This window comes from Neofelis nebulosa, chromosome 9 (assembly GCF_028018385.1).
Source record: "Neofelis nebulosa isolate mNeoNeb1 chromosome 9, mNeoNeb1.pri, whole genome shotgun sequence".
NCBI classification, from domain to species: domain Eukaryota; kingdom Metazoa; phylum Chordata; class Mammalia; order Carnivora; family Felidae; genus Neofelis; species Neofelis nebulosa.
Window position 1 is genome coordinate 117,369,956 of NC_080790.1, and position 26,037 is coordinate 117,395,992.

At 47.0% G+C, this 26,037-nt stretch overlaps 1 protein-coding gene across 2 annotated transcripts; it reads right to left on the bottom strand.

Moving 5' to 3' along the window:
- Positions 1–1,434: 1,434 nt before the first annotated feature.
- On the bottom strand, positions 1,435–25,624 carry GGT7 (gamma-glutamyltransferase 7). 2 transcript variants are annotated; one of them, XM_058685387.1, is made up of 15 exons: positions 25,399–25,620; positions 18,663–18,898; positions 18,148–18,299; positions 16,112–16,229; positions 15,187–15,254; positions 14,857–14,930; positions 14,350–14,546; positions 12,247–12,334; positions 10,631–10,758; positions 10,370–10,458; positions 8,549–8,698; positions 8,314–8,431; positions 7,483–7,620; positions 6,239–6,338; positions 1,435–2,592 (listed from the first exon to the last, which is right to left on the bottom strand). In XM_058685387.1, exons 1-15 carry the CDS (start codon positions 25,565–25,567, stop codon positions 2,429–2,431), a joined length of 1,989 nt encoding a protein of 662 aa, XP_058541370.1. In that variant the 5' UTR covers positions 25,568–25,620; the 3' UTR covers positions 1,435–2,428. The 2 variants fall into 2 exon arrangements, with proteins under 2 accessions (XP_058541370.1, XP_058541371.1); XM_058685388.1 differs by having other exon boundaries at positions 2,530–2,592; positions 6,246–6,338; positions 25,399–25,624.
- Between the last annotated feature and the right edge of the window lie 413 nt (positions 25,625–26,037).

Genomic DNA, 26,037 nt, shown 5'->3' on the forward strand with positions numbered 1-26,037 from the left:
GTAGCATGTATCAGATTTCATTCCTTTTTTATGGCTGAATAATATTCCATCATATGAATATACCACATTTGTCTTACCTATTCATCCATTGCTGGACATTTGGGTTGTTTTCACCTTTTGCCTTTTGTGAATAATGCTGCTATGAACATTCATGCACAAATTTTTGTTTGAACACCTGTTTTCAATTCTTTGGGGCATATATCTGGGAGTGGAATTGCTGGGTCATATGGTAATTCTAATTATTAAAGAAATGCCACACTGTTTTCAACAGCAGCTACACCTTTACATTCTCACTAGTAAAATATGAAGGTTCCAATTTCTCCATATCCTCACCAACACTTACTTCCTTTTTAAAAAATGATTTTAAAAATATTATAATTATAGCCAACCTAGTGAGCATGAAGTGGTATTTCATTGTGGTTTTGATCTGAATTTCCCTAGTGACTTATATTGAACATCTTATCATGAACTTATTGGCCATTTGAATATCTTCCTTAGAGAAATGTCTGGTCAAGTTCTTTGCCCAACTTTTCACTGGGTTGTTGAACTGGAAGTGTGCTTTATATATTCTGGGGACTAGACCTTTATCAGATCTATGATTGCAAATATTTCTCTCATTTTGGGGGTTGTCTTTTTACTCTCTTGGTACTATCCTTTGATGCTCAAAAGTTCTTAATTTTGATGCATTTCAATGTATCTACTTTTTTCTTTTGTTGCTTGTGCTTTTGGTGTCATATCTAAGAATCATGGCCAAATCCAAGTCATCAGGATTTACTCCTATGTTTCTAAGACTTGTCTGTTTTTTGCTTTTATATTTAGGTCTTTGATCCATTGTGAGTTACTATTTGTATGTGACATGGGGTAAAGGTCAAACTTCATTCTTTTGTATGTGGATATTCAATTGCACTAGCACTGTTTGTTGAAAAGATTATTCTTTGTCCATTGAATGATCTTGGCACACTTGTCAAAAATTCAGTTGATCATAGGGCCACCTGGGTGGCTCAGTCAGTTGAGCATCCAATTCTTTTTTTTTTTAATTTTTCAAAATGTTTTTATTTATTTTTGAGACAGAGAGAGACAGAGCATGAGCAGGGCAGGGGCAGAGAGAGAGGGAGACACAGAATCCAAAGCAGGCTCCAGGCTCTGAGCTGTCAGCACAGAGCCTGACGCGGGGCTCAAACTCACAGACCGTGAGATCATGACCTGAGCCGAAGTCGGAAGCTCAACCGACTGAGACACCCAGGCGCCCCGAGCATCCAACTCTTGATTTCAGCTCAGGTCATATCCCAGGGTCTTGGGCTCAAGCCCCGCATCAGGCTCTACACTGAGCATGGGCCCTATCTAAGATTCTCTCTCTCTTTCCCTCTGTCCCCTTCCCTGCTCATTCTCTCTTTCTCAAAAAACAAAAAAATAAAAATTAAAAGAATCAATTGATCATAGATATATAGGTTTATTTCTAGATTTTCAATTCCATTCCAATTATGTTCAGCCTCATGTCAGTACCACACTGTTTTGATTACTGTTAACTTTGTAGTATGTTTTTTTCACTTAAAAAAAACATTTATTTATTTGTTTATTTTTAAGTAGGCTCTAGGCCCATTATGGGGCTCAAACTCATGACCTTGTGACTCAAGAGTCACATGCTCTACTGACTGAGCCAGCCAGGCACCCCTGTAGTAAGTTTTTAAATCAGGAAGCTTCATATCTTAACCAAGATATGAAGGAAATACCCAAAATATCTAATTTAGGAAACAAATAGTAAACACATTGCTGTAGCTGCTTTTGTACTATTTCACTTCCTCCCACTCCCAACATAGCCAAATATAAATCAATCAAGAGCCATGGTTAAGCAATAGTCTTCTTTAATTCCCCTTTGCAAATAGAAGCCCCTGAGCTGGTCCCCACCCCCACCCCTACCCACAACCTGGGAACCCCCAGATGCAAGGCCCCACCTCAACTTGGTGGGAGGAAGAGAGGAGCACCCCCTCCCCAGGATGGTCCATTTAAAAAATCCTAGTCATTTAAGAAATGAGGCTGGGGACAGGAGAAGGGAGCTGGAAGACAAGGTCCAGGTCAGGCCAGATTGGAGATGTTGGGGTTGTGAGGACCCTTGAGAAGGTTTTGCAAGCACATCCCTAAGCTCTGGGCCAGCATGGCTGAAGGAAAGGAGGCAGACAGTCTGACTCCTCAAGGCCCTGTCTGCCTGGTTGTGGACACTAACACTCACCACCACCACTGCCACCACCACCACCACAGGCCTCTGGATAGAGAATTTTCCAGTTACTCTTGGATAGGATTTGTTAAGCATCCCCTCTGGCCCATGATCTGGGGCATCCCTGGGGTTCCCCTGAGACCAAACCTGGGAGAAGGAGGGACTCTAAGAACATGCAAAGGTGGGGAGCAGAGACCCCCACCCCACCCTGCTGCTCTACAGGATGGTGGCTCCAGCTGCGTCTGGGCTCCGAGGGTCTTTCACACCAATGATGAAGTTGTTGGTTCTCCGGCTGCCATGGACCCAGGATAAGACATCTACCTTCTCCACATGGTGACCCCTGGCTTCCAGGAACTCAATCTCTTCCTCTGTGAACTCACCTGAAAACCACCCCCCAACATATATACATTCAGAGTGTTCAGAGCACTGGCGCAGGAGTCCTGTGGTCAGACCTGAGTCGTGGTCCTGGATGCCCCACTGAGGAGCTGCGTGACTTTGGGCAAATTGCTTTCCCTCTCTGAGCCTCAGCCTCCTCATGGATAAAATAGGGATTATATGAAAACAACACATGACGTTGTTATAGGGATTAAAGGAGATAATACACAGAAAGCACAGAGCTCAGAGCCTTGCATATAGTATGTGATCAATAACATACGGTCATTCTTAACATTGCACAAAGGGCTTTGAGCTCTTCATATCCAGTGGCCTAGGCCAAGCTGCCATCATCACTTGCCAGGATAGCCAGGATGCAGCCATTACTGCATAGCCCACTGACTGGTCTTTCTGGTTCCAGTCCTGCTTTCATACAGGTAAATGGAATCCTTTTAAACCATTAGACCACTCACCTCCCCTTCTCAAAACTCCCAATAGCTTTGATGACTCTTAGAATAAAATCCAAAGTCCTCACCAGGGCCTCTAAGGCACAACATCATCTGGGACTTCACTACCTCTCTAAACTCTTGTCCTCACTTCTTTCTATTCTCTCCCTTGCTTACCTCTGCTTTAGCCTCCTTGCTGCCCTCAGGTAGGCCAAACATGCTCCTACCTCAGGGCTTTGCACTTGCTGTTCTATTTGTCTAGAATGTTCTCCTCCTAAATAGTCATGAGACTGGCTTCCTTACTTCATTCCAATCTTCAAGGAGAACTTACGTGACCGCTATCTAAAGTAGCAGCCCTGTCATCTTTACCTTGCTTTATTTTCTTTCAAAGTGCTTATTGCTACCTGTTTGTTTGTTTGTTTGTTTGTTTACTATGTCTCTCTCCATTAGATTATAAGCTTTTTGAAGTCAAGGATGTTGTCTTGTTCACTATTACTCTTCAGTGCCTAGAACTGGGTGAAGACATAGAAAATGTTAAAGTATTTACTGGATAAATGAAGAAATCCCCACCCTCTTACATAAGTTCAGGTCCTCACCATCTCTTGCCTGGCCCATTATCCTAGTTGTTTCTGTTTCTCCAACTTAAATTCTCCCCTCTTCAATCCATTTTCCCTACGTAAAACATATCAGGTCTATCCCACCTCTACTCAAGTGGATGGAAACCATGCTTCTTAACATGGACCTCCACGATAAGCCCTGTAACCTCACCTACTACGGCTCCTCAACAAAGATATGGTTTTCTTATTTCCTCAAATGGGATAATCTAGGGCAGTTCTTGAGGTAAAGATACAACACCGAATAGCATTGAATCACTGAATCAGAAATGCATTTCCTTTATGGGTCCCTTTTAATCCTTTGGATAATGGCAAGGACTAAGTTTTAGTATGGCCTCTAACATTTCTTTTTGTTTTTCAATGTTTATTTATTTTTGAGACAGAGTGCGAGCGGGGGAAGGGCAGAGAGAGAGGGAGACACAGACTTTGAAGCAGGCTCCATGAACCATGAGATCATGACCTGAGCTGAAGTTGGACACTTAGCCGACTGAGCCACTCAAGAGCTCCTGGCCTCTAACACTTTTTTTTTTTAATTTTATTTTTTTAATTTACATCCAAATTAGTTAGCATATAGTGCAACAATTTCAGGAGTAGATTCCCTAATGTCCCCTGCCCATTTAGCCCATTCCCCCTCCCACAACCCCTCCAGTAACCCTATGTTTGTTCTCCATATTTCAGCCTCTAACATCTCTACAAAGCCTTCTGGGGCAACAATATCCACCTAAAATCTAAAAACAGTTGACTTTTTATAGCTATTTATCTTTTATTTGTGGCAAATGATGTTATTTTTTCCAATTCTGATTATGATATGAGATTTACCTTTAAAATACACTTACATTGAAAAAGAAGTACATGTATAGATACGCATATGTAAATAATGGTTTAGATGGTGTACAAATATGGCAAAATTCAAGAAGGTGCTGGATAAATTCTTAAGTTTAGGAAACAATGTCTCTAGTCCAGCAGGCCTCCTGGCTGCTCTCTGAACCATTCTTTCTGGCTTTTGCCCATTTGTCCAGAAGGTTCTTTACCCCTACATGCCAAATTCCTGCTCCTACTCCAATGCCCAGTCAGTTGTCACCTCCCCTATATAGCCTCCCAGAAACCCCAGTGGATGAACTTTCCTGTGGCCAAGCCTACTCCTCATGTTCCTGTCATAGACCATAAGCTTCTCAAGGGTGGGTAGGATGAACCAACCCCCCCCCCACCCAAGTAACTTAGTGTACAGCCTCACATTCAATAGACACCATAAGTTATTAGTTGGGATAGCCTCATTATCATCATTTGGGATCCAGAGTGTCACCAGCCAAACCACAGGCTGTGACTGCTGAGGATTTAGGTCTGTGGCTTCTAATGTGCTTCACTCTAGGAGACAGGCAGTAAAGAACAGAGTCTTTGGTATCAGCCACGTATATATTCTAATCTCAATTCTGTCACTTACTGCTGATCTTTGACTACTTTATAACCTCTGTGGGCCTCAGTTTTTTTATCTGTAAAATGGGGATGATAATACCATGCAGGCAAGGACCATGTCTCATTCAATACTCTATCCCTTTTGGACTTGTATAATACATTGTCTGTTGTAATAAAAACTCCTCAAACCTGCACATACTTTCCCACTTACAAAATTAAGCTATGTTTGGGCGCCTGGGTAGCTCAGTAGGTTGAGTGTCCGACTTCAGCTCAGGTCATGATCTCATAGCTTGTGGGTTTGAGTCCCGCAGAAGGCTCTGTGCTGACAGCTCAGAGCTTGGACCCCACTTCGGATTCTGTGTCTCCCTATCTCTCTGCCCCTCCCCCACTCACACTTGGTTTCTCTCTCTCTCTCTCTCCTTCAAAAATAAACATTAAAAAAATTAAAAACAAAAAACAACAACAAAAAATAAGCTGTGTCTACAATTAAGCCCCAGTCATTCTTAAAGGAAAGTCCATTTTCTCACCGTAACCTATAAGGTCCATGATGTGGCCTCTGCCTGCCTCTCTGACCTCACATCAGTTGCACTTACCCCAGTCTCCTTTCTACTCCTAAGACATGCCGAGCCCACTCCTGCCCTGAATTGCATCTGTTCCCTTGGCCTACAAAACCTGCCCCTGTTCTTTGCATGGTGGGGCTCCTTCTTACTCTTCAGATCTCAGCTGAAATGTCACCCAAGAGAAGCCTTCTCAAGTTATCAAATCAGTCCTATATGTCAGCCCGCAGAGCATTTATTTTGCTTTCTCATATTCCTTTGATTATTTCTTTTCCTGTCTGCCTGTAAATGCTGTATCCTGAGCATAATGCCTGGCACACAGCAGGTATTCAATACAAACTACTGAATGAATGGTTTGCAGACTGAACAACTGTATCTTATTTTACAAATGAGAAAACTGAGGCTCAGAGTGGAGACATGCATTTCCCAAGGCTGCACAGCCCGGAAATGACAGAACTGGTTCCAGTCCCCAGATCTTTCACTGTTCCAAAGGAGTTCATTGGAAGAAACCAAACTTTCACTGGCAGGGAGTTATGCTGGTATAGGTGGGGGAACCCTTGGGAGGAGACCCCTTCTCCACCCAGCTCCTTGCCCACCCCCTGGGGATCTCTGCTGTGCACTCACTGTCCACCTGCAGAAGGTTAGACTGCAGGTCTGGATGCAGACGGCCATGAGCCAGGCTGTCACTCAGGTTCCGGTTCAAGGTCAGGACATTCAGCAAAACCTGTGGGCAGCCAAGAGATAGAAGTCAGGGCTGCCCCAGAGATAGGGATTCAGGACTCCCCAGGTCTCACTCCTTAGCTGGACTTCTAGTTAGAAACCTTACACTAGGGGTGTCATCTGAACAGCCTCAGAAGAGAGGCAGGCCTGTGATGGCCATCCCCATTTCAAAGAGGGGGAAACTGAGGGCCAGGAAGGGAAAGTAACTCACTCCAGAGTTTAGAGAGAGCCAAGGAAGAGGCACCACTAGCAGTCAGCCTCCTATAATCCAGCCCAGGGCTCTCCTCCCTTTTCCCTGGCCAGGACAGGGTTAATAGCTGGGGAAGGTCTAGGGCACAATGTGAGTACTTTTAGCTTAGTGGCTGTGTGGGTAGGCTCTCAAACCAAACTGCCTGCCCATTCTTAGTAAACTGGACCTAACTTCTTAACTTCTCTGGGTCTTAGTTTCCTCATATACAAAGTAGAAATAAGGATTCCTTCCAAAGTTGAGAAGGCTAAAAGAATTAACACATGTAACACCATTCCTGGCACTTAGTAAGAATTCCATAAATGTTTTCTCTTGTTATTATCTTCATTTTACATATGAGGAGACTGAGGTTCAGAGAGGTTAAGTGAATTCCCGGAGATCACACAGTTAGAAATTAGCAGCACTTGGACTGGAGCCCAGGGCTGTCTGCTTCCAAAGCTCAGGCTAATTAACTCACTACCTCACTATGTGCCTGGCACATATATCAGGTGCTTAAAACATCTGTGTAATTGTTGTGAGACATTTTGGAGAACTGTAGGTCCTTCCTTTCAAAATCAGACCCTAAAGAGAGTTGCTTATCTCTTCAGATGCTGAGTAGAGGCATCATGGGACTTGAGGTTGACAGAACCTAGGCAGCCCAGGTGCTATATCACCTTTCAGTTCCACTGGCCCATGATTTTCTATGCAACCCGGAAGACAGGGAGCTTCAGGGCTCCATTTTGGCTAAGTAACTCAGCATAGCCTATGTCCCTAGTATCCAGGATGAACTTGTAACAAAGCAGCTTTGGCCTATGTTTGCTGACCTAGGGATGAGAACAAGACAGAGACATGAGGCACATCTACAGTCCAGGCCACAGCTTGGCTGCTGGCCCCAAAGGGTCTACCATGGAGGAAACCTCACCTGGGTCAGGCCGCTGAGGCCCCGGGCAGCTCCATTGGCCCCCAGTGCGAGGTAGGTCCCACAGAGCCCCTCTGCCGGCCGGACCACAGTGGGCAGCAGGAAAGACAGTGGTCGCTTCCCTGGCTGCACCGAATTCTCCTGTGTCAGAGGACCGAGACCACAGGGGGATAACAGGTGGGGTAAGTTTTCATGGGGGACTGGTCCCTTCCCAGGCCACAGTTTGCTGTCTGTGAAATGGGCAGGGTTCCTGGATAACTAAGGTGGATCATGGCCCCACTGAATTGCTATGGAGCTAAGATGGGTGGCAAGGGAGGGGACCAAGCCAAGAAAGATGGCCAAGAGGAAGAACAGGATAATCTACACCCTGGTCATCTCTATCTATCTTCATCCTGCCAGGGCCCCAGCTCACAGGATGTAAGAATACTAGCCTCCAACTAGACCATAATTCCTATCTCCTTCCTCTTTTGACCAACAAGAGGGCTGAGCCCCATCAGCTCAGCATCCCACAATTGTAGACCATTGTGCTGAAAAGTGCCAAAGAATCAAATGGGGGCTAATATCCTTATTGTACAGATGAAGAAACTGAGGCCAAGAGAGGGGGCAAGACTTTCCCTAGGTCATATAGTGAGACAAGGACAGAATGGGATGAAGTTTCTTCAGGCCCACCAGGCTCCAAGCCCCAGACTTGGGCTGGGAATGAAGTGGACACCTTGTTTTGGGTTCCTTTATAGTAGAAGTTCCTAGAGGAAGTAGGGAAGGAGGCACAGCCATACTGCTACACTTTCTACCTAGCCTCAAGGTTCTCAGGGGAAGAGGGAAGCAAGGCCCTACCAGGCTGGGAGCAGAGTGGTTAGCAGTCCTGTTGGGCCAGGAGAAGTCTAGCATCTGGCTGTTGAGCAGGATCCCCGAGGGAGTGATGAGGCCACTGCCAAAGGGTCGGTTCAGGGAGCTGGGGGTGGAGGTTGGGCCAGGTGAGCCCTGAGGCCGCCCTCACGCCCATCCAGCCCCCAACCCTTCCTGGTCCAGACGATCCCCAGTGCCAGGTTCTGAGTCTGAGCTGGCATACCTGACCATGGCCACGATAAAGTCATCAGGGCCCATGATCAGCACCTGGGCAGCCGTGGGAGCCCCATCCAGCTCGTAGACAGGCAGCAGTGGAGCAGGAGCCGCCTGGGAGTCATTGATGTGGCCCCGGAGGTACGCAGCTTCCACCTTGCTGAAAAGACAAGGGGCAGGAGATGAATACACAGCAGGCTCTCATTACACCCCACCTACCACATTGTGATGCCTGTTTGTGCAATTATTTGATTAACGTCTGCCTCCCCCACTGGACTATTAGGTCTATGAGAGCAGAATCTCTTACTTTGAACATATGGGAAATATCCAGGAAAGTGTTATTGGACTGACTGAATTTATTTAGGTGTCATTCAGATTCCCTCCTAGAGCCAACTTTTATTTAGTGCTTAAACCAAGAGTCTTTTAGTTACTTGACTTCATTTACTCAGTTAATCCTCTTCTTGAAAGTACCTGGGACATAGTGGATGCTCATATAATATTTGTTTCGAATGAACAAACAGAATTCATTTAATCTAATGTTTTTAGTTTGGAACTGAAGTTTTATTAAGAGTTTAGTCAGAGGAGAGTTTTATATACAGGGATCTTTAGTTACTATTAGAATTTTGTGGGGGAAGACTTGGTATATAAGCCCTTAGTAACTATTTATTGGATGAAATTACTTGAATGAATTTAATATAGGTGTGTGTGTGTGTGTGTGTGTGTGTGTGTGTGTGTGTGTGAGAGAGAGAGAGCTAAATTGAAAACAACATGCAATTTTCCAGACTTTTTAAAGTTCGACAGAGGGTTTCTTACTTAATAACTGTTGGTTTGGTTATTGTAGTTGATTAGAGAATGACAAGTTACTAAGGATTATTAAAGATTTTCATTCAGTTTTCAACCATAAAGGCTGGGGGCCACACAGAAGAGGCAGAGAGGGCTTTGTTTCAGGTGGATTGGGTGAGGGGAGAGAGGCTTTGTTTTTAGACTTACTCTTATGGCCTTGAACTGCTTATTGATTTTGGTTGCTGCTCTTTTTGCTTTTTAATTATAAGCTATTCATTTAGTTTCATTGTTTCCAACTTAATTCATAGAGTTGTTTGAGTAATAATACAAATTTATGTTAAGTATATTTTTGGTTTCTGGTTTTTTCCTTAGCTAGCCTTTTGATCAGGTATAGTAGCAATTAAATAGTAACTGTTCTTACCCACTCATATTGCCGGTTACTACTACTAATATTTGTTGAATACTTATTATGTGCCAGACAATGTGCTCAGTGCTTTGCATGTATGACCTTATTTAATCTGTACCACAACCTCATGAGGTTGGCACCATTATTGTCAGGCCCCCTTGTAGAAACAGACTTACAGAATTTAAATTTGTCCAATCCTGTACAGCTAGTGAATGGTGAAGTTGGGATTTGAACTGAGTCAGTCTGACCAGGACCCACAGTCTTACAATATTATGCTGCTAATGTGGATACATTATAGTGTATAATGTATGTATAATGTAAAAATTCCCATCACCTCCAGTAATTGCTTGGAGATTTTTCATTGTTATTAAGCTTTCTTTTTCCACTCCAAAGGGGGCCCAGATGGGCCCCGATAGGTGCCCTGCTAGGGTAAAAAATGTTTTGAGGGCCAACTCATTGTACAGATGGGGAAACTGAGGTAGGTGCAGGGTGAGGCAACCAGTGTCACGCTATGAGTTGGAGCTGAGCTAAAATTGACTTGGGACTCCAGGTCTTCTTGCTTTACCAGCTGCTTTTCATCTGATCCTTTCCTCACATCCACCACCACTTCTGCAGCCCCGAGGGTCCTGCCCTGGGACCCACCTGAGCATGTCATCCATGCTCTCAGTGATGGTAGAATCGTAGACAGGATCTCCCAGTCTGCTGGCCAGGGCTAATGCAATCTTCAGGGTCTGAAAATATAACAGGGGTGTGGAAGAGGCTGCCAGGCTCCTCCCAGGACCCACACTTTTGATCCTCATGTGAGAAAACCTGGAGGTGATTTAGTCCTGCCCCATGGCAGTAACCCATCCCCCCACTCCCAGTGTACCAAGACCCAGGGCAGGGTGGAGGGGTCGGCCTTGCCTCTGCCACCCAATGAAGAGCCTGTTCCCGGGACACCAGGGTGGTAAGATTGAAGCCTTCAAGGATGTTGAGAGCACTGATGAGGGCAGGCCCTGTATGCGGGGGTGGGGGACTGAGAACCAGGTGGCCTGGAAAAAAAAATGGAAATGACCAGATGGCAGGGGAGGGGTCAAGGCATCTCCACATCCCACCATCACGTAGGCTGAGACCCCTGCACTGAACTCCTCATCAGACAGGGAAACTGTGCTGAGAGGCAAAGTATTGAGAGGCAAAGGGACCCACACAAGTTCACATGGCAAGTCAAGGGCAGGGCCAGGACTCCAACTCAGAACACTGGTCTTCAGTTTCCTCTTCTGCACAAGGAAACTAAGGCTCAAGAGAACTGTAGTCTGCCCAGAAGCACATTGCAGGCAGAGCAGGGACAGGTGTCCAGATGTCCAGAACTCCTTTTAGCTCCTCCCACAGACCAGGATACTATTCAGGGCCCATCATGGTCCCACCCCTAAAACTTCTTGGGAGCAGCAATCTCCTCTTCCTATTTGAGGCCTCTGTTATTAGATGTTTGGGCATCAAAGGAATAATGATAATACCTGACATATAACATTAACTGATTAACTCATTTAACCCCCACAATGGGTAATGTTATCATCCTCATTTTACAGGTGAGGAAACTGAGGCACAGAGAGGTAGCTGGTCCAAGTTTGTAGGAGACAATCTCAAGGTACTGGCATTGGCAAGAGAACACAGGCTGGGGAGGGGATTTGTAAAATCAAATAAGAATTCAGCATCCATTCTGATCAGGGCAGCTTCTGATTCATCAAATCTTCATGGGCACCCCTCAAGGGTACTATCTCCATTTTTAGGAGGGAACCACAGCTCACAGTGGGAAGTGACTTGTTCAAGGCGAATGGGACAGCTAGTACTCAAACCCAGGTCTTCATACACTACCACCTCTGGTAGAAGAATCAGGCTAGAAATTGAGGCCTGGAAACCTGAACTCAGAGGTAACCCCTCCTGGGGTTCAAGGTGATCCAGACCTCCAGGAGGGGAGAGAACCTGAGAACCTTCTGAGGGACCCAGGAAACCACCACTTTGGGTTCAGCAAACATGGATTTCATCCACATCATAGGCTTGGCTTTTGGGATTCCTCTAGTTTTGAGTTTGGCAGGTTAAATTCCATTCTGTCCCTGGGCCTCAGTTTCCTTTTGACACAATGAGGGGACAGGTTTATAATTGTCTTCAAAGGTTTGTTCAATATGAATTTAGATGGACTCTGGCCTTATGAATTCTTCTTAGGAAGTACACAACAGTGAGAGTGGGGCTGAGGCAACATAGAGCCCAAATCAAGAAAACTTATGGCCAGAACCCCAACTTCCAGGCCTGAACTTTTGGCCAGACCTCCCTCCCCATATCCTAAATACTTGGGGTAACTGACCCCATGACTACTTCAGAAGGTGGGCTGGCTCTGGCTTCCTTCAACAGTTGGCTGGCCAGGCAGCTCACTGCCTCAGTTTCTCTCCTGTAAAATGGGGAGGAATCTCTAGGCCAAAAGGAGGTGGCCATGGACTGGGAGGCTTCTCCTGAGCATGGACCCTGAGAGCTGGGAGAGAGGTCACCTCTGTAGACGCCACACACAGGATTCTCCACGAGGGCACTGTAGTTGCTGAAATCCTCCTCAGTTATGACACCCCCTGCATGTTGAGCCTAGAGGGGAGAGAATGACCCCATCACAGCTGTGATCCACACTCCACAGTGTAAGCATATGGGCTTGGCCTATGGTATACGCTTGGAATCAAAGACAGATCAGATGTTTCTAACTTTTGTGCCTTCTGCAATTTCCATCATGGCCTTTTTAGGGACCCCATTAGCCCTCGGGACCCTACGGAAAAGAAAGGGGGAAAAGCACTACCTCTGAGCACCTGCCAGGTACCAGATATTCTATGAACGACCTCCTTAGATTGGCATTCAAGGCCCTTTGTGACCTGGCCCCTGTCCAATGCTCCCACCTCATGTCCTGCTATTCCCCAGTGACCTCTGTACAGCTACCTGAGTGAACTACAGTTCCTGAACTCATGACTCCATGGCCTTGCACATACTACCCTCTCTGCCTATATAAAATGAACATTTTCTGGGGTACTTGGCTGGCTCTGTCAGTAGAGCCTGCAACTTTTGTTGGGGTCCTGAGTTCAAGCCCCACATTGGGTGCAGAGATTATTTTTTTTTAAAGGAATATTTTCTACTTAAAGCAGAATTTGCCTACAGATATCAAAACTGAATTCTTCATTTCACTACAATTAACTAAAGCTACTCCAAAACCATGAACTCTGGATGATTCTGGTAGGAATGACCCTCATTGGATGTAACCAAGCATCTATTGACCAATGAACCAACAAACCTATGGGCTCATTCCATCCTTTCCAGCATGGTAATTTTTATTCCTAAATTAGCATAACCACTAGGAATCCTCAATCTCTCTCTCTCTCTCTTTGTAGTTTTAGTACTTGAAACCCCTGATTTTTAATCCACCCTTGGTGAACTACACACTGAAGTTCTACACATTGAATGACACACACATCATATGTGTTCCTTTGTTGGTCAAATTTTTAAACTCAACTTCGGTGTTTTTTTCTTTTAAAGCTCTGATAGTCTTTGTTAGAGTCTCCTTCATCCCCTTCTCCAGTATATCCAGGTCTGGCTAATCAGAGCATTCCTTTTCCATGCCAGTGAGTGGTTTGGGAATAATCATGAGACCTATGATAGGCCAATGAGATACAAGCTGGAGGTTTTTGCTTTAACTGTTGGAATGAGAAATGCTCTTTCTCTGGGATGGTTTGCTGGAACGATGGCTGGTGAGGAGTAGGTATGGAAAGGATCTGACAGAGAGTGAATTCAAACAGAAGTAGAGTCATGACAGAGAGACAGACAGACCAAGGCCTGACAATGTAGATGGAGCTGTGGACCCAGCAGACCTAAAGCCAGTATTCTGCTGGACTTCCCAGTTAAGTCCATTTGAGATGGGCGTCTATCATATAACCATACCTCCAGTGCCCAGCACAGGGTCTGACGCAGAACAGGCACTCTATGAATGTAGAATGAGTGACACATCTATTCAATTCCCATAACTATATGGCAGAGATACATATAATCACTCCAACAGTACAGATGACAGAATCACAGAGTTGGTGTGTATCCTCATCTTGAACATAATTTTCCATTAGGAGTTTTTAACTACTGACAATAGTTCTCAGAACCCATTACTGCCTCAGACTAAGAGTCTCTGTTGGTTGGTAAGTCCTGATAGTCACCAGTGAAGGAGGGGTTTCCCTCAGTCCCTAGAAAACCCAAGAGCAGGGTGAGCTTGAGGGCTCAGGGAAGCTGAGGCTGATCCTGAGTCTCCACCAGGCCTGGGAGGGACAGGACAAGACTCTGCACAGGTTGGCACCAGCCCTGGGGGGCCCAAAGGTACCTCTTTCAATCAAGACAGAACAGTTCTCTCATCCCAGGGTGTTCTTTGTGCTGCATCCCAGTTAACTGCTCTCACCCCAAACAACCACTAATCTGATTTCTACCACCAGAGATTGGTTTTGTCTATTCTACAATCTCAAGTAAATGGAATCCTCAGTAAATATATGTAGAAAGAAAGACCGAGAAGGAAGGAAGGGGAAGAATACTCCTGCAGTAGGGTCCTTCAAGGCAAGGGGAGCTCCCCACATGCTCACCTCAGCCACCATCTCCAGTGTAAGATTGCCTCCTGCGTAGAAGGCGGTGGGGCCAGAGGTGCCCAGCACATCCAGCACTGCAGCCAGGTCAGGCCGACGCAGCAGTGAGCCAGGTAGTGGCGGGTGGCCCAATGGCAGGAATGTCTCACGGAAACGCTCAGATGCATTGGGCGGAGGCTGTTCGGTCAGGGCTCGGGCTGCAAGCAGGGACAGGAGGCTGGGCTAGGGGCTGAGATGCACCATAGGTGAAGTGGCTGACTGGTTGGCCCTAATAGTTCTGGCCCCCCAGAAGCCTGTTATGGGGAAGTTGGGGGGGGGTGTATATAGGCCCTTCCCAGATCCCCTCATTTGAGGCTGCATCCCTGTGAGAATAGGATGGGTGGGGAGGGAGCCAAAGGAGCAAACTGGAAGAGAGGTGCTTTTTGGCTTGGGCCCCAAATCTCAGAGGTTCCTTCTCCCCTTCCCATCAACCTCATGCCTTCCCCCCAACCCCCAGGCCCCACTGACCTAGATCATGGGTCACGTTGAAGCCATCTTGGGCCACAGCTGCTGCGAAGGCCAGGACTTGGGACCATGGCAGCCTGGGGGGGCCGGAGAGCAGGGGGTGGAGAAGGTCCTGGGGGGAGGAGGAGGGGTCCTGGGGGAAACTTAAATCCCTGATTAGGGAAAACCCAGAGACTGGAAGAGCAAGGGGGTTCCTGGGAAGGAGAGTCCTGGCAAGGGAAGGGGATATTAGGAGGTGGAGTTGGGAAGGAAAGAATCCAAGGAAGGTAGGAGAAGGCCACCCAAGGAGAGATGCAGGCAGGGGCCCCTGGTCCCCAGAGGGAGGGTCTTTACCTGCCATAGAGCTGGTGAGCTTCATGTAGCCCCTTCACCATTCCGGGGACCCCCACCAAGAGCCCAGGCTGGGCGAGGCGGGCAGGTGAGGGAGAGAGGAGACCAGGTCACTGGAAGCGGGGGGCTGGGCTGAACTCCGCAGAGCCCCAAGCCAGGGATGGGGGCTGGCACAGGGGAAAGACACAGGCCAAGTATCCCAGAGGAGGGACAAGCTCTCCCCGGCAGGCATCCCTCCCATTTCCCTGACTTATTATCAGCAAATGCAGAAAGGTTTCCTTTATCTAGCATAGTTGGTGGATTTATAAATTAAGCAAACCCTTTTAAGAGCCAAGACATAACCAATTTAGACAGAAACCTGTCTGTTGGATTATATCTATTCCTGCCTTTTAACGTAATGGACAAGGGACTTTCATTTAACCTTTTCGTTATCACACCACCATTACTCAGCTGTGATAACTCAGGCATATGTTTGGCTTTTGTCACTGCACCAAGTAACTATTTTTCCAAATTCTTCTATTTTTTCCTTTGCTCTCAGTGGATAGTGGGTTTGCCTTTAGCAGTTCCTCTTTAATTTTCCAGTTGGTTGTGGGCTGGGAAAGTTATAGTCAACAAGCTTAGAATGGGAAGTATGAGATATAGTGCAAGAACTTTGCGATGTCTCAGACTGCTCAGGTTTCCAGATAGGTGAGGTCGCCAGAGAAGTGAGGTGTTGCTGTATTGCCTATTATCAACCATCCAGATCTTTTGGTTCATTATTTTATTTTGGGAGCTGCCTCTCTTCCTCATAGCCTTAAGAGCATCCTGCTTAACTCTTTTTCTCATTTCCACTGTAATTACTCAGCAAAGTAATGTTTCGGTTAGCAGAAGGGCAGTGAAGGGAGACCCCCCCCCCCCCCGGACTCTCTCTTCTCACCAGCATCCCCACCTTGGTTTCCCAGGATCTCTGCAGGGCCTCTTCCCTGAGGGCCCCTGGTGCAGACTCCCGGAAGTCAATTAGGTGGCTCTCATTTCTTCGGATGTCATGTACCAGCATCACGCCGCCACTGGGAGAGGCACAGAAGGAGGAGGTTGATAAGATGCTACCCCTCTAAACAATTAACCTGCCACCCTTCAAACCCCCAGTGGTGATGGCTAAATCTGTAGGCTAAATCTGTCATCTGGAGTCAGATGTCTGAGCCCTCTCCCCAGCAGGGATTCAGAGACTCAGCTTCTGTAAGAGGGTGGGGGAGTGAAATCAAGGGGATTGGGGACCCAGAAACCATGGACCTGGTCTAGCCTGTTACTGGAGACTTTAATCCCTGATTAGGGAAACCCTAGAGACTGGAAGAGCAAGATGTTCTACCCCCTGCCCCCACCCTAGACCATAGCTGGACCCCTGCCAGCTTCCTGCACCTGCCTCCATGCTATGCCTCTGCTCCCTCTTCCAGGACTGAATTATGTAAGGATAGACTGTATACAACCAAAAGGGGAATTTCTTTGGTAGGGCCTGCAGGGCTGGTCTTGCAGGAGCCAAGATATGGACTTTGTCAGCTTGTCCCTTTTCTGTGACTTGTTTCCATCTGAGATGGAAGTTGCATCTGAGATGGTTGGCCTGCAGCCAAGTAACATAATAAAGAAAGCAGGAGAGATAAACAATAGGGAGTGCTAGGAATTATGGCCAAGTAGAAAGCACAAGCCCCATCATGCTATTTAGCTCCAGACAATTGTAGCCATATGGGAATGCGGGCCCAGTGTTACCAAGACTCCTGATTTTTAAAGAGATGTTGGAAATCTGGATTTTTATGAAAATTCTCAACTTTTTAACAATAGCAAGCAAATTAAAAAATAATTTTTTTCAATGTTTATTTTTGAGAGAGAGAGACAGAGACTGAGCGTGAGTGGGGGAGGGGCAGAGACAGAGGGAGACGCAAAACCAGAAGCAGGCTTCAGGCTCTGAGCTGTCAGCACAGAGCCTGACATGGGGCTCAAACTCATGAACCGTAAGATCATGACCTGAGCCGAAGTTGGATGCTTAACCAACTGAGCCACCCAGGTGCACTGAACAATAGCAAACAAATTTTAAAAACTTTAAGTGTGGGAGATGCTTGGGTAGCTCAGTCAGTTGAGTATCCGACCCTCAATTTTGGCTCAGGTCATAATCTCTTAGTTCGTGGGTTCCATCCCTGTGTTGGGCTCTGTGCCTGCTTGGGATTCTCTCTCTCCGTCTCTCTGCCCCCTCCTCCACTCTCTCTCTCTCTCTCAAAATAAATAAATAAACATTAAAAAAAAATAAAAATTTAAGTGTGGAAAACAAACTAGTCTGTGTGCTGGTATGGCCCATAGGTGGCCAGTTTGTAATCTTTGTTTTAAGAATTCTTAGCCTGGGGACACTTGGGTTGCTCAGGTGGTTAAGCTTCATACTCTTAATTTCTGGTCAGATCATGACCTCATGGTTTGGTTTGTAGATTCCAGCCCCACATGGGTTTGTCCTGACAGAGGGGGAGCCAGCTTGGGATTCTCTCACTCTCCCTCTCTCTCTGCCCCTCCCTGCTCTCTCTCTTTTTCTCTCTCAAAGTAAATAAACTTTAAGAGTTCTCAGCCTGGGGTATATTTTTGGAAGATAGAGGGTCCATAGCTTAACCATGCTCACAGGGATTTGTTTTAAGGATTTGTAAACCCGAAAATTAAAGTATCCCTGTGTTAACTAGTGACAGTATACCCCCACCAGAGTAGTTTACAAAAGTCTAGTTACAACAAAGTAAAACAAAACAAAACAAAAACAAAACAAAACTCTTCTGAAAATGCCTCCTCTGACTCAGGTAAGGAGAAAGGGGTAAAATTGGATGTAGAAAGGCAAAATGCAAGGAGTTGGGGCCTAGCTGCCCCTCTAGTGAAACCCAAAGACCCCCTAGTGAGGCCTACAGACCAGGACACAGAAGGAGGCCTGGGGGAACCCAACCTCCACAGCTGGGAGCTCCTTACCCGCCCAGGCCAGAACTGTGTGGAGCCACGATCCCCAAGCACAGGGCTGCTGCCACAGCGGCATCCACGGAAGATCCCTGTTTACTGAGCACCTCGATGCCCAGCGATGTGCAATGGGCAGCATCAGTCACCACGGCACCCTGGTGAAAGATCTGGGAAGGGAAAGGGTTCTAGGTGGGGGCAGTAGGAGACCCCTGCCCCCTTAAGGCACCTCCACCAACCCCAGAATCTCCGCAGGGGCTGGGGGTGCGAGGCCTGCCTTCTTGTCCCCTAGGACTCTTTCCATTATTGCCTCCAGTGCCTCTCACCTGATCAGGTGCCTTCCTGGCTCTGTCCTCCTCATACCTTGAGCCCCTCCCTTTGGGACCTTCCTCTCCCATGTCACTGTCCTCTCCCCTTTCCATTTGCTGACCTCCTCCTTCAATCAGCCATTCCGCAATCCCCACGGTCTCCTCAAGAACTTCCTCACTCCCTCCTCTTCGGTTCCCTCCCTCTGGCCCTCGCAACCCCCTCACCTGAGGGTCCCCGAAGTAAATCTGCATGACAAGTGCCACAGTGACACCCGTGGCAAAAGTGAGGCAGGCCGTGACGATGACTGTGAGCCCGTCCTGGCGGCAGGAGCACTCGGCCGCTGCCGCAGAGAACGGGTCCTTGCGTGTCTCCCGCAGAGGCGACCCGTCCTGGCTGCCCATCTCCGACGACGTCGAAGGCAGCCGCTGCAGCCGCGCAGACTTCAGGAAGGAGTCCGGGTCTGTGGGGCGGCAGCCGGGTAGGTCTGGGCACCTCTTACCTGGCCCTGCCCGCCTGGAGGGCGGGGCTATTCTGCATGACCCTCTCCCTGCCCCTGTCAAGCAAACCCCACTAGACGGCACTGCTTGCCCTTTTTAGCGTCTACCCAATGCACCCCAAAAGGCGGAAGCGGCAGTCCCGGCTGGAAAGACAGGGACCCCCATCTAGGCAGCAGGAAGCTGGATGTCTGGCCCCTAGGCGAAACTTCTTGAGAACCGAGACCCACCCTGGGACCCAGGACCGAGACCCAGGACCCAGGACCTAGGGCAAAGAATACTTCCTGGAGTGCAAGGGGTTTGAGCCCTCCCTGGAAACTAGATCCTGCCCGAGCTGGGGCCAGCCTTCTGTGCAAGGAGGTAGCTACATAAACTGAATGAACAGGCCCTGGTTTCCAACCTTGCTTGGCTTACCCATTCACTCACTCAACAGATATGGAGGGCCTGCTATGGGTCTGGCCCTCTGCTCAATACAGGGGAAAAGAATAAACAGTTTCTGCCCTCGTGGAGTTCACAGACCAGTGAAAGAAAAGAAAATAAACAAACAAAGGGTATATCATCACAACTTGTGGCAAGTGCTATGAAGGATGAAATGATAAAGAATAATGGTGCACGTTGAAGGTTGCTTAGCTGGGGAAATCAGGCAAGGCTTCTCAGGGGAGGTGACTTTTAAGCTGAGAACTAAGGGATGAGAAGGAGCTAGCCATCATATGTAGAGCAAGGGGTGAGTGTGTGGAGTGTTCTAGAAAGGAGCAGCAGGCACAAAGGCCCTAAGGTAGGAATGAGCTTGGTACATTAGAAAAAAATAACCAAGGCCTGAGTGGCTCTGATGTAACGAGCAAGGGGAAAGAGTGGTATGGTGGAGGCCAGGCCAGGTGCACTGGGTCTTGTGGGCCTAGTGAGAAGCTTGGATTTAATCCTAAGAACCATGGGAGGCCATTGCAGAGTTTTAAGCAAGAACTGAAGACATCTGTTTTGTGTTTTAAAAAGATTCCTCTGGCTATCTGGAGAATGAATCTGAGGACTGACTATAAGAGTGGAGCAAGCTACTACTTGCTGGCTTATTATGAGTAAGTCCCTTCAAGCCACAAGCCTCACTTTCCTCACCTAATAATGGAGCTAACCCCTAAATGGCCAAAATGGGTATAAGGATTCCATGAGATGATTCTACCAGGCACCCTCTAGTTACTTCTATCCCCCTTCCACGTTGGCCAGGGGTGAGGCACTCTTCCATCCCATAGTTTTCCTCCTTTGGGTCATATTAGCTTTGAAACCAGTTCTCTAAATGGCCTATAGGTCCTGGGTGTTTGTGAACAGTAAAAAAATAACCTGGTACCTTGGCCTTAATACCCTTGCTGTATGTACAATGTGTTTTTAAAAGTTCATTCATTCAATAAATGTTTTGTGAGCACCTCCTACTATGCACTAGGAGGATAACCACTTTAAAAGTCTGTGGGATAATATTGAAAACTAAGTTTTATACTTTCCTGTTTAAAATACTATCATGGTTCATTGATGTCAACATGATGAAAATCCAAGCTCCTTGACCAGGCATTCAAGGCCCTTCAGAATCCATACTTCCCTCTTCTGTGTAAATAAGAAACCACATACATATATAGATAATTTTTAGAAAACGTTTATGGTGGTTACTTCTGGGGAAAGATACTGAAGGTAGGAATGAGATGGGGTGGGAGAATTTCTTGTTTGAAATTTTTATTACATATATGTATTTTTTTAGTCAATACATATAAATATATTTTTAAGATTTTATTTTTTAAGTAATCTCCACACCCAACATGGGGCTCGCACTCACAACCCCGAGATCAAGAGTCTCATGCTCCACTGACTAAGCCAGCCAGGCACCCCTAAATCAATACATATATTTTTATTTTTATTTTATTTTTTCTTTATTTTTTAATTAAAAATCTTTTTCTTTTAAAGTTTATTTTTATTTATTTTGAGAGAGGGATAGAGAGCAAGTGGGGGAGGGGCCAAGAGAATCTCTGTGCTGTGAGCATGGAGCCTGAAAATTGTTTTCTTGTAGAGAGAGAGAAAGAGTGTGTACACACATGAGCTGGGGAGAGGGGCAGAGGGAGGGAGGGAGGGAGGGAGGGAGGGAGGGAGAGAGAGAGAGAGAGAGAGAGAGGGAGAGAGAGAGATAAGCAGGCTCCATGCTCAGCAAGAAGCCCAATGTTGAGCTTGACCCCAAGACCCTGGGATCATGACCTGAGCCAAAATCAAGGGTTGGATTCTCAACCAACTGAGCCACCCAGGAACGCCCATATATTTTTAAATAAAAAGGAAAAATTGTGGGCAGATAGGAATGGAGAAGAGAACTTTTACTTTTCTTCACTTTTTTTTTTTTTTTTTACTATACACATGTAATTTGTTTTACATTTTTTATTCAAAAAAAAGAAACTTGTCTTCTGGAAGCCTCCCTCAGCTGATCATGCTTGCCTCTACTCCACAGCACCAGCACCACATAGTCTTTAAATAAAACTGGAATTCATTCAACAAACAGATGTTAAATACCTACTGTGGACACAGAACTCTCCTTGGTCCCTGGAGGTTTCAAAAGAAGTGCAGGAAATGGTTTTGAACTTATATTTATTGATGCTGACTATATTCCAAGCTCTTTATACACATTCCCTCACTGAAGCATTCCCATAACTTTATAAGATAGGCTTATTCCCCCCATTTTGCAGATGAGGAAACTTGGGACTGGGAAAGATGACGCTGCCCACTTAAGGTCATAAAATGAATAAATGACAGAAGCAAGAGTAACTCAAAACCTCCTTTCCATTGCTCCACAAGGCAGGAGCCATTTCCACACTCAAAAGCCAACCTTATAAGCTAATTCTAGTTGATGCTTGTCCTTAAATATGTTTTCTCCAATCAGCTATGAGGGACCAGGAGGTGAAGGTGATATGGTTTCATTAGAGTTAGATTTATGCAAGACTTTTTATTCCACCAGTCAATCATTAAGTTATTCATTTATTCAACAAAAATATTTACTGAATACTTTGCTGTGTAAGCACTAGGGCAATAAAACCATTGATTTTACTGATATGTAAGAGCAACAGCAGGACACTGGGAAAAGGTTAGTTTGGAATCAGAAGACCCAAGTCTTTTGGGAGAAAGATGATGAATTTAATTTTGGTGATTCTGAATTTGTGGGACATTAGCAGTTGTCAGGAGGCAACTGGCCTAGTAGGCATTTGATTTTTATCTGCTTAGATGCCATTTCCATTCAATTTTCTTTTAGAAAATACCATCTCCCTTCTCTCATTCCTCATTTTCTCATTCCTGACCAGAGTGAGTATATGACCTAGGTCTAGCCCATCAGAACAGGTACCTCTATACAGTAACTGGTTCAGGGACAGGCATGTGACCAGCACCAGGTCAATGAGACTAAAACTTAGTTCTATTGCTGGAACCATTGGGAAAGAGGAAAGCTTTCTTTCTGCCTAGATTGCTAAGATAGTAAGGGGTAAACCTGTTGCTGCTGGGGACATGTTGACCCACAAGATGAAAGCCAATTCCTTTTTAGGTGCCTTGATCCAGCTATACTTGAGGCCCCATATCCCTGGGTTTTTCAGTTATGCTATCAAATAAAATTCTCTTTTAAGATTAGCTCAGTTTTAGCTGAGTTTCTGACAAAAGAATACTGAACAGAGTTGACTTGCTAAGTCTAGAGCTCAGGAAAGATATCTTGGCTAGAAACTGAGGTCATCTCTGGCTTGCTTATTCCTTAAGGGCAGAATCATTAAAGATTTTTGAACCAAGGAAGGACATGACAGAAGTTCAAGGTAGTGGATGGATTGGGGTTGGGGAGGCAGAGGGGAGGAAGAGGCAGGTAGTAGCTAGAAGCCTATGGGTAATACAAGTAAGAGAGGATGGTGGCTTAGTCTACAGTAGTGGTAGCAGGATGATGAGATGGAATCTGCAAGATACGTGGAAGGACAGAGAGCATCTGATCACCATTTGGAAATAAAAGGAAGGAAGGAAATCATGGGTAGCTCCTGGGCTTCTACCTTGGAGACTGGACGAATGGCAGTGTCACTAATTGAGAATGACATTGTGGGAAGGGCAGGTATGGGGAAGAGATGATAAATTCAACATAGATCATGCTGACAGTCAGGCACTTGCAGGACATCTAGAGGCAGATGCCTGCGACAAAGAGGAACACATGGGCCTGAAGCTCAGGAGAGAGTCAAGAATTTCCCCAACCTTGGAGTGGTCACCATTTAGCTCTACTTTTTCCAGGGTCAGTTGTAGGGTACCTGGCACTTGGTTCTGGGGAGTGGCAGGCTAGAGGCTAGTTGGGCACAACCAAGGTCCTGGTTAAGAGGATGGGGCAGTGCCAGTAAGTGGCACCACCAGGTTAATAACATAGGAGATCATGTTAGCCAATAGGCTAGTCCAGCTGGCCAAAGAAGCCTTGGGGCCTAGAAGTAGTGCTCTGAGACAAAGCATTGAAATGACTACATAGGTATGATGGTAAGAGTCCTTGGAATTTTAGTGTACAAGTGTGGCATAAGGTGCAGGTTCCAAGAAACTCAGGTGACAAGGGTCTCTGTTGGATTTTTGTATAGATGAGGGCAGAATCTATATTAACTCCCCAAGGTACTCCCTCCCCTGCTAGTCTTTCATCCTGAGATCTCTCTCATTCATTTATTCATACAACAATTTTTATTAGTGCTTAGCACTGTGCTGGACGGTAGAGAAAGGATGGTGAACAAAACAGTCACGATCCCATCCTCATAGGGCTTACAAATATGGAGTAATCACATGACTGCTCAAATAATCACAGGTTTGATAAATGCTAAGACATTTATAGGGAGCTAGGAGAAAACATGTCAGGGGTTTTCCAATCTCTAGGTTAAGAGAGATAGACATCTCCAGTTGAGCTAGAAGAGGAAACTAAGGCCCAGGTCAGGGTAGGACTGCCCATTGTCATACAGAGTTAAGCCAGTGCTGGGATCAGGATTGGCACTCCTGACCCCTGAATAAAGGACATAGTTTCAGGCTGTTATCCGCCAGGACACATCTTCCCATTACTCTTCCTGTTACCTCCTGATTCCAGGGTTACTCCCTCTGGAAAAGAAGTTTTTTTTTTTTTTTTTTAATGTTTTTTATTTATTTTTGGGACAGACAGAGACAGAGCATGAACGGGGGAGGGGCAGAGAGAGAGGGAGACACAGAATTGGAAACAGGCTCCAGGCTCCGAGCCATCAGCCCAGAGCCTGACGCGGGGCTCGAACTCACGGACCGCGAGATCGTGACCTGGTTGAAGTCGGACGCTTAACCGACTGCGCCACCCAGGCGCCCCTGGAAAAGAAGTTTTGATCTGCAGCTTGGACATGTGATGTCCAGAAGCCTCCCCCTCCAGGTAGGGTACAGTCTAGTTAGGTTGGCAGGGGCTGTGAGTAAAGGCCAGATGACTGGGAAGTTGTGGAGGGGGAAGAGTTTGGAGCTTTCAGCCTGGGAATAGCTACAGAAGGGTCAGGCTGGAGAAGGCTGGGTCAGAGAAGCAGGATCTGCCTGCCAGGCTGGTAAGGGAGAGGGCTCAAGTGCAGGCATTGGGAGGAAGACAGAGTTAAGCAGAAGGATGCTCTAATGCCAGGAAGTGACGTTGAGGGAAAGAAGGATGGGGGATGGAGGATGAAGAATGGAGAGGAAGATAGAGCTGGGCCACATGGATAGGAGGCAGAGCCCTAGGGAAGAAATGCTCAGAGACCTCTTGGCCCTCAGGTCTCCCCCCTCCCTACTCTTGCCCCTTGCAGTCCCTGCAGAGGGCCAAGAACACAGTAAAATTCTGGAGCCTGCTTCCTAGGGGGCAGGGTACCTTACTAACATCCTGGCCTGATCCATGGCTCCGGGAGGGGTGAGGTAATCTACAAGGCAGAGAAGGCACTCTGGTCTCCAAGGACTCTGAGAGGTCATGCAGTCCAGCCCCCTGTCTCCCAAAACCTAGCCCTCACAAACAGACGGGAATCATGCCCTCTGTACCCCTCCAGGGACATAAAGAGATTCTCAGCTGCTCCCTAAGGTCTCTCCTTCCCACAATCCTTGGCTGTGGGAAGTTCTTCCCAAGACCTAGCCTCTACCCATCCTGCTGCAGTCTGTTCTCTGTGACTAAAGAACGGCCTCTTCTGGGTGATCACAGCTGTTTCTTCGCATCCTCCCTCCAAAACTCCTTCCTTTTTAGTTGGTTCTTCCCAAGAGGTAACCCCAATCCCTGCTACTGCAATCCCTGGCATCATTCTTCCCTGTCGCATCCTAAGCCTCCAAAGCAGAAATGCATCTCCAACCTCACTAGATAATTAACAGAGACAAGGAAGAAGGGAGGGGTCCAGGAGGAAGGGGATCAATTAGGGAGATGGAGACTGGAGGTGATGCTCCGCGCAGATGAAGGAGGACCGGGGACGTCCCAGGGGGCAGGGACTGGGCCAGCGGGCCTCACCGGTATCGGGGTCTCCCAGGAAGGCGTCCTCGTCCTTGCGGCCCCTCAGAGGGGCCGCGGGCGCCGGCTCGTCCTCCGGCAGCCTCGGGAAGCTGGTGATGCTCATGTAATCCACGGGCGAGTAAGCGCCCAGGGCGCTCTCCTGACTGGCCTCGTTCTCCGCCGCCATCCTCGCCCGCGCCCCCCAGCAGCGCAGCGCCTGCCGGAAGTGGTGCGGCGGGGGCGAGGGGGGTGGGGGAGGGCGGGGCCTGAGCTCTAGGGTAGCCAGGAGGGGGCGCCTCACCACAGCCCCCGCGGGCGTAGGGTCTGACTGCACACCCCTCCTCCACCTAGCGCTGTCAGCCTGCAGTCGACCTGCAGGTGGGCAGTGTGAGTGTGGGATCATACACTGGGATGGGGTCTCTGGAATCTGAATATTTACCATCATTTTAAGAGTTTTTGATGTGGTTCTGAAAGGATACTTGGAGAGAGAAATAATGGTGGTGATGGTATGGCAGGAGTTGAGGGGGGGGGGATAAATGGGAGAGGAATGGGTTTCTGTAGTCTAGTTGTCTGGGTTCTATTCCCTGTGCTACCACTTATAAACCATGTCATCTTAGGCAAGACATTTAATCTTCTTGAGTATCAGTTTCCTCATCT

Bases quoted from the DNA above. Each gene is read 5' to 3' on its own strand.
- GGT7 (XM_058685387.1), bottom strand. From the start codon at position 25,567: ATGGCGGCGGAGAACGAGGCCAGTCAGGAGAGCGCCCTGGGCGCTTAC. The intron at 8,699-10,369 runs GTGGGTCCCAGG...TTGTCTTTTCAG, and splicing joins AGCATGGATGACATGCTCAG to CAAGGTGGAAGCTGCGTACC. The intron at 6,339-7,482 runs GTGAGGTTTCCT...GGCTGCCCACAG, and splicing joins GCCTCAGCGGCCTGACCCAG to GTTTTGCTGAATGTCCTGAC.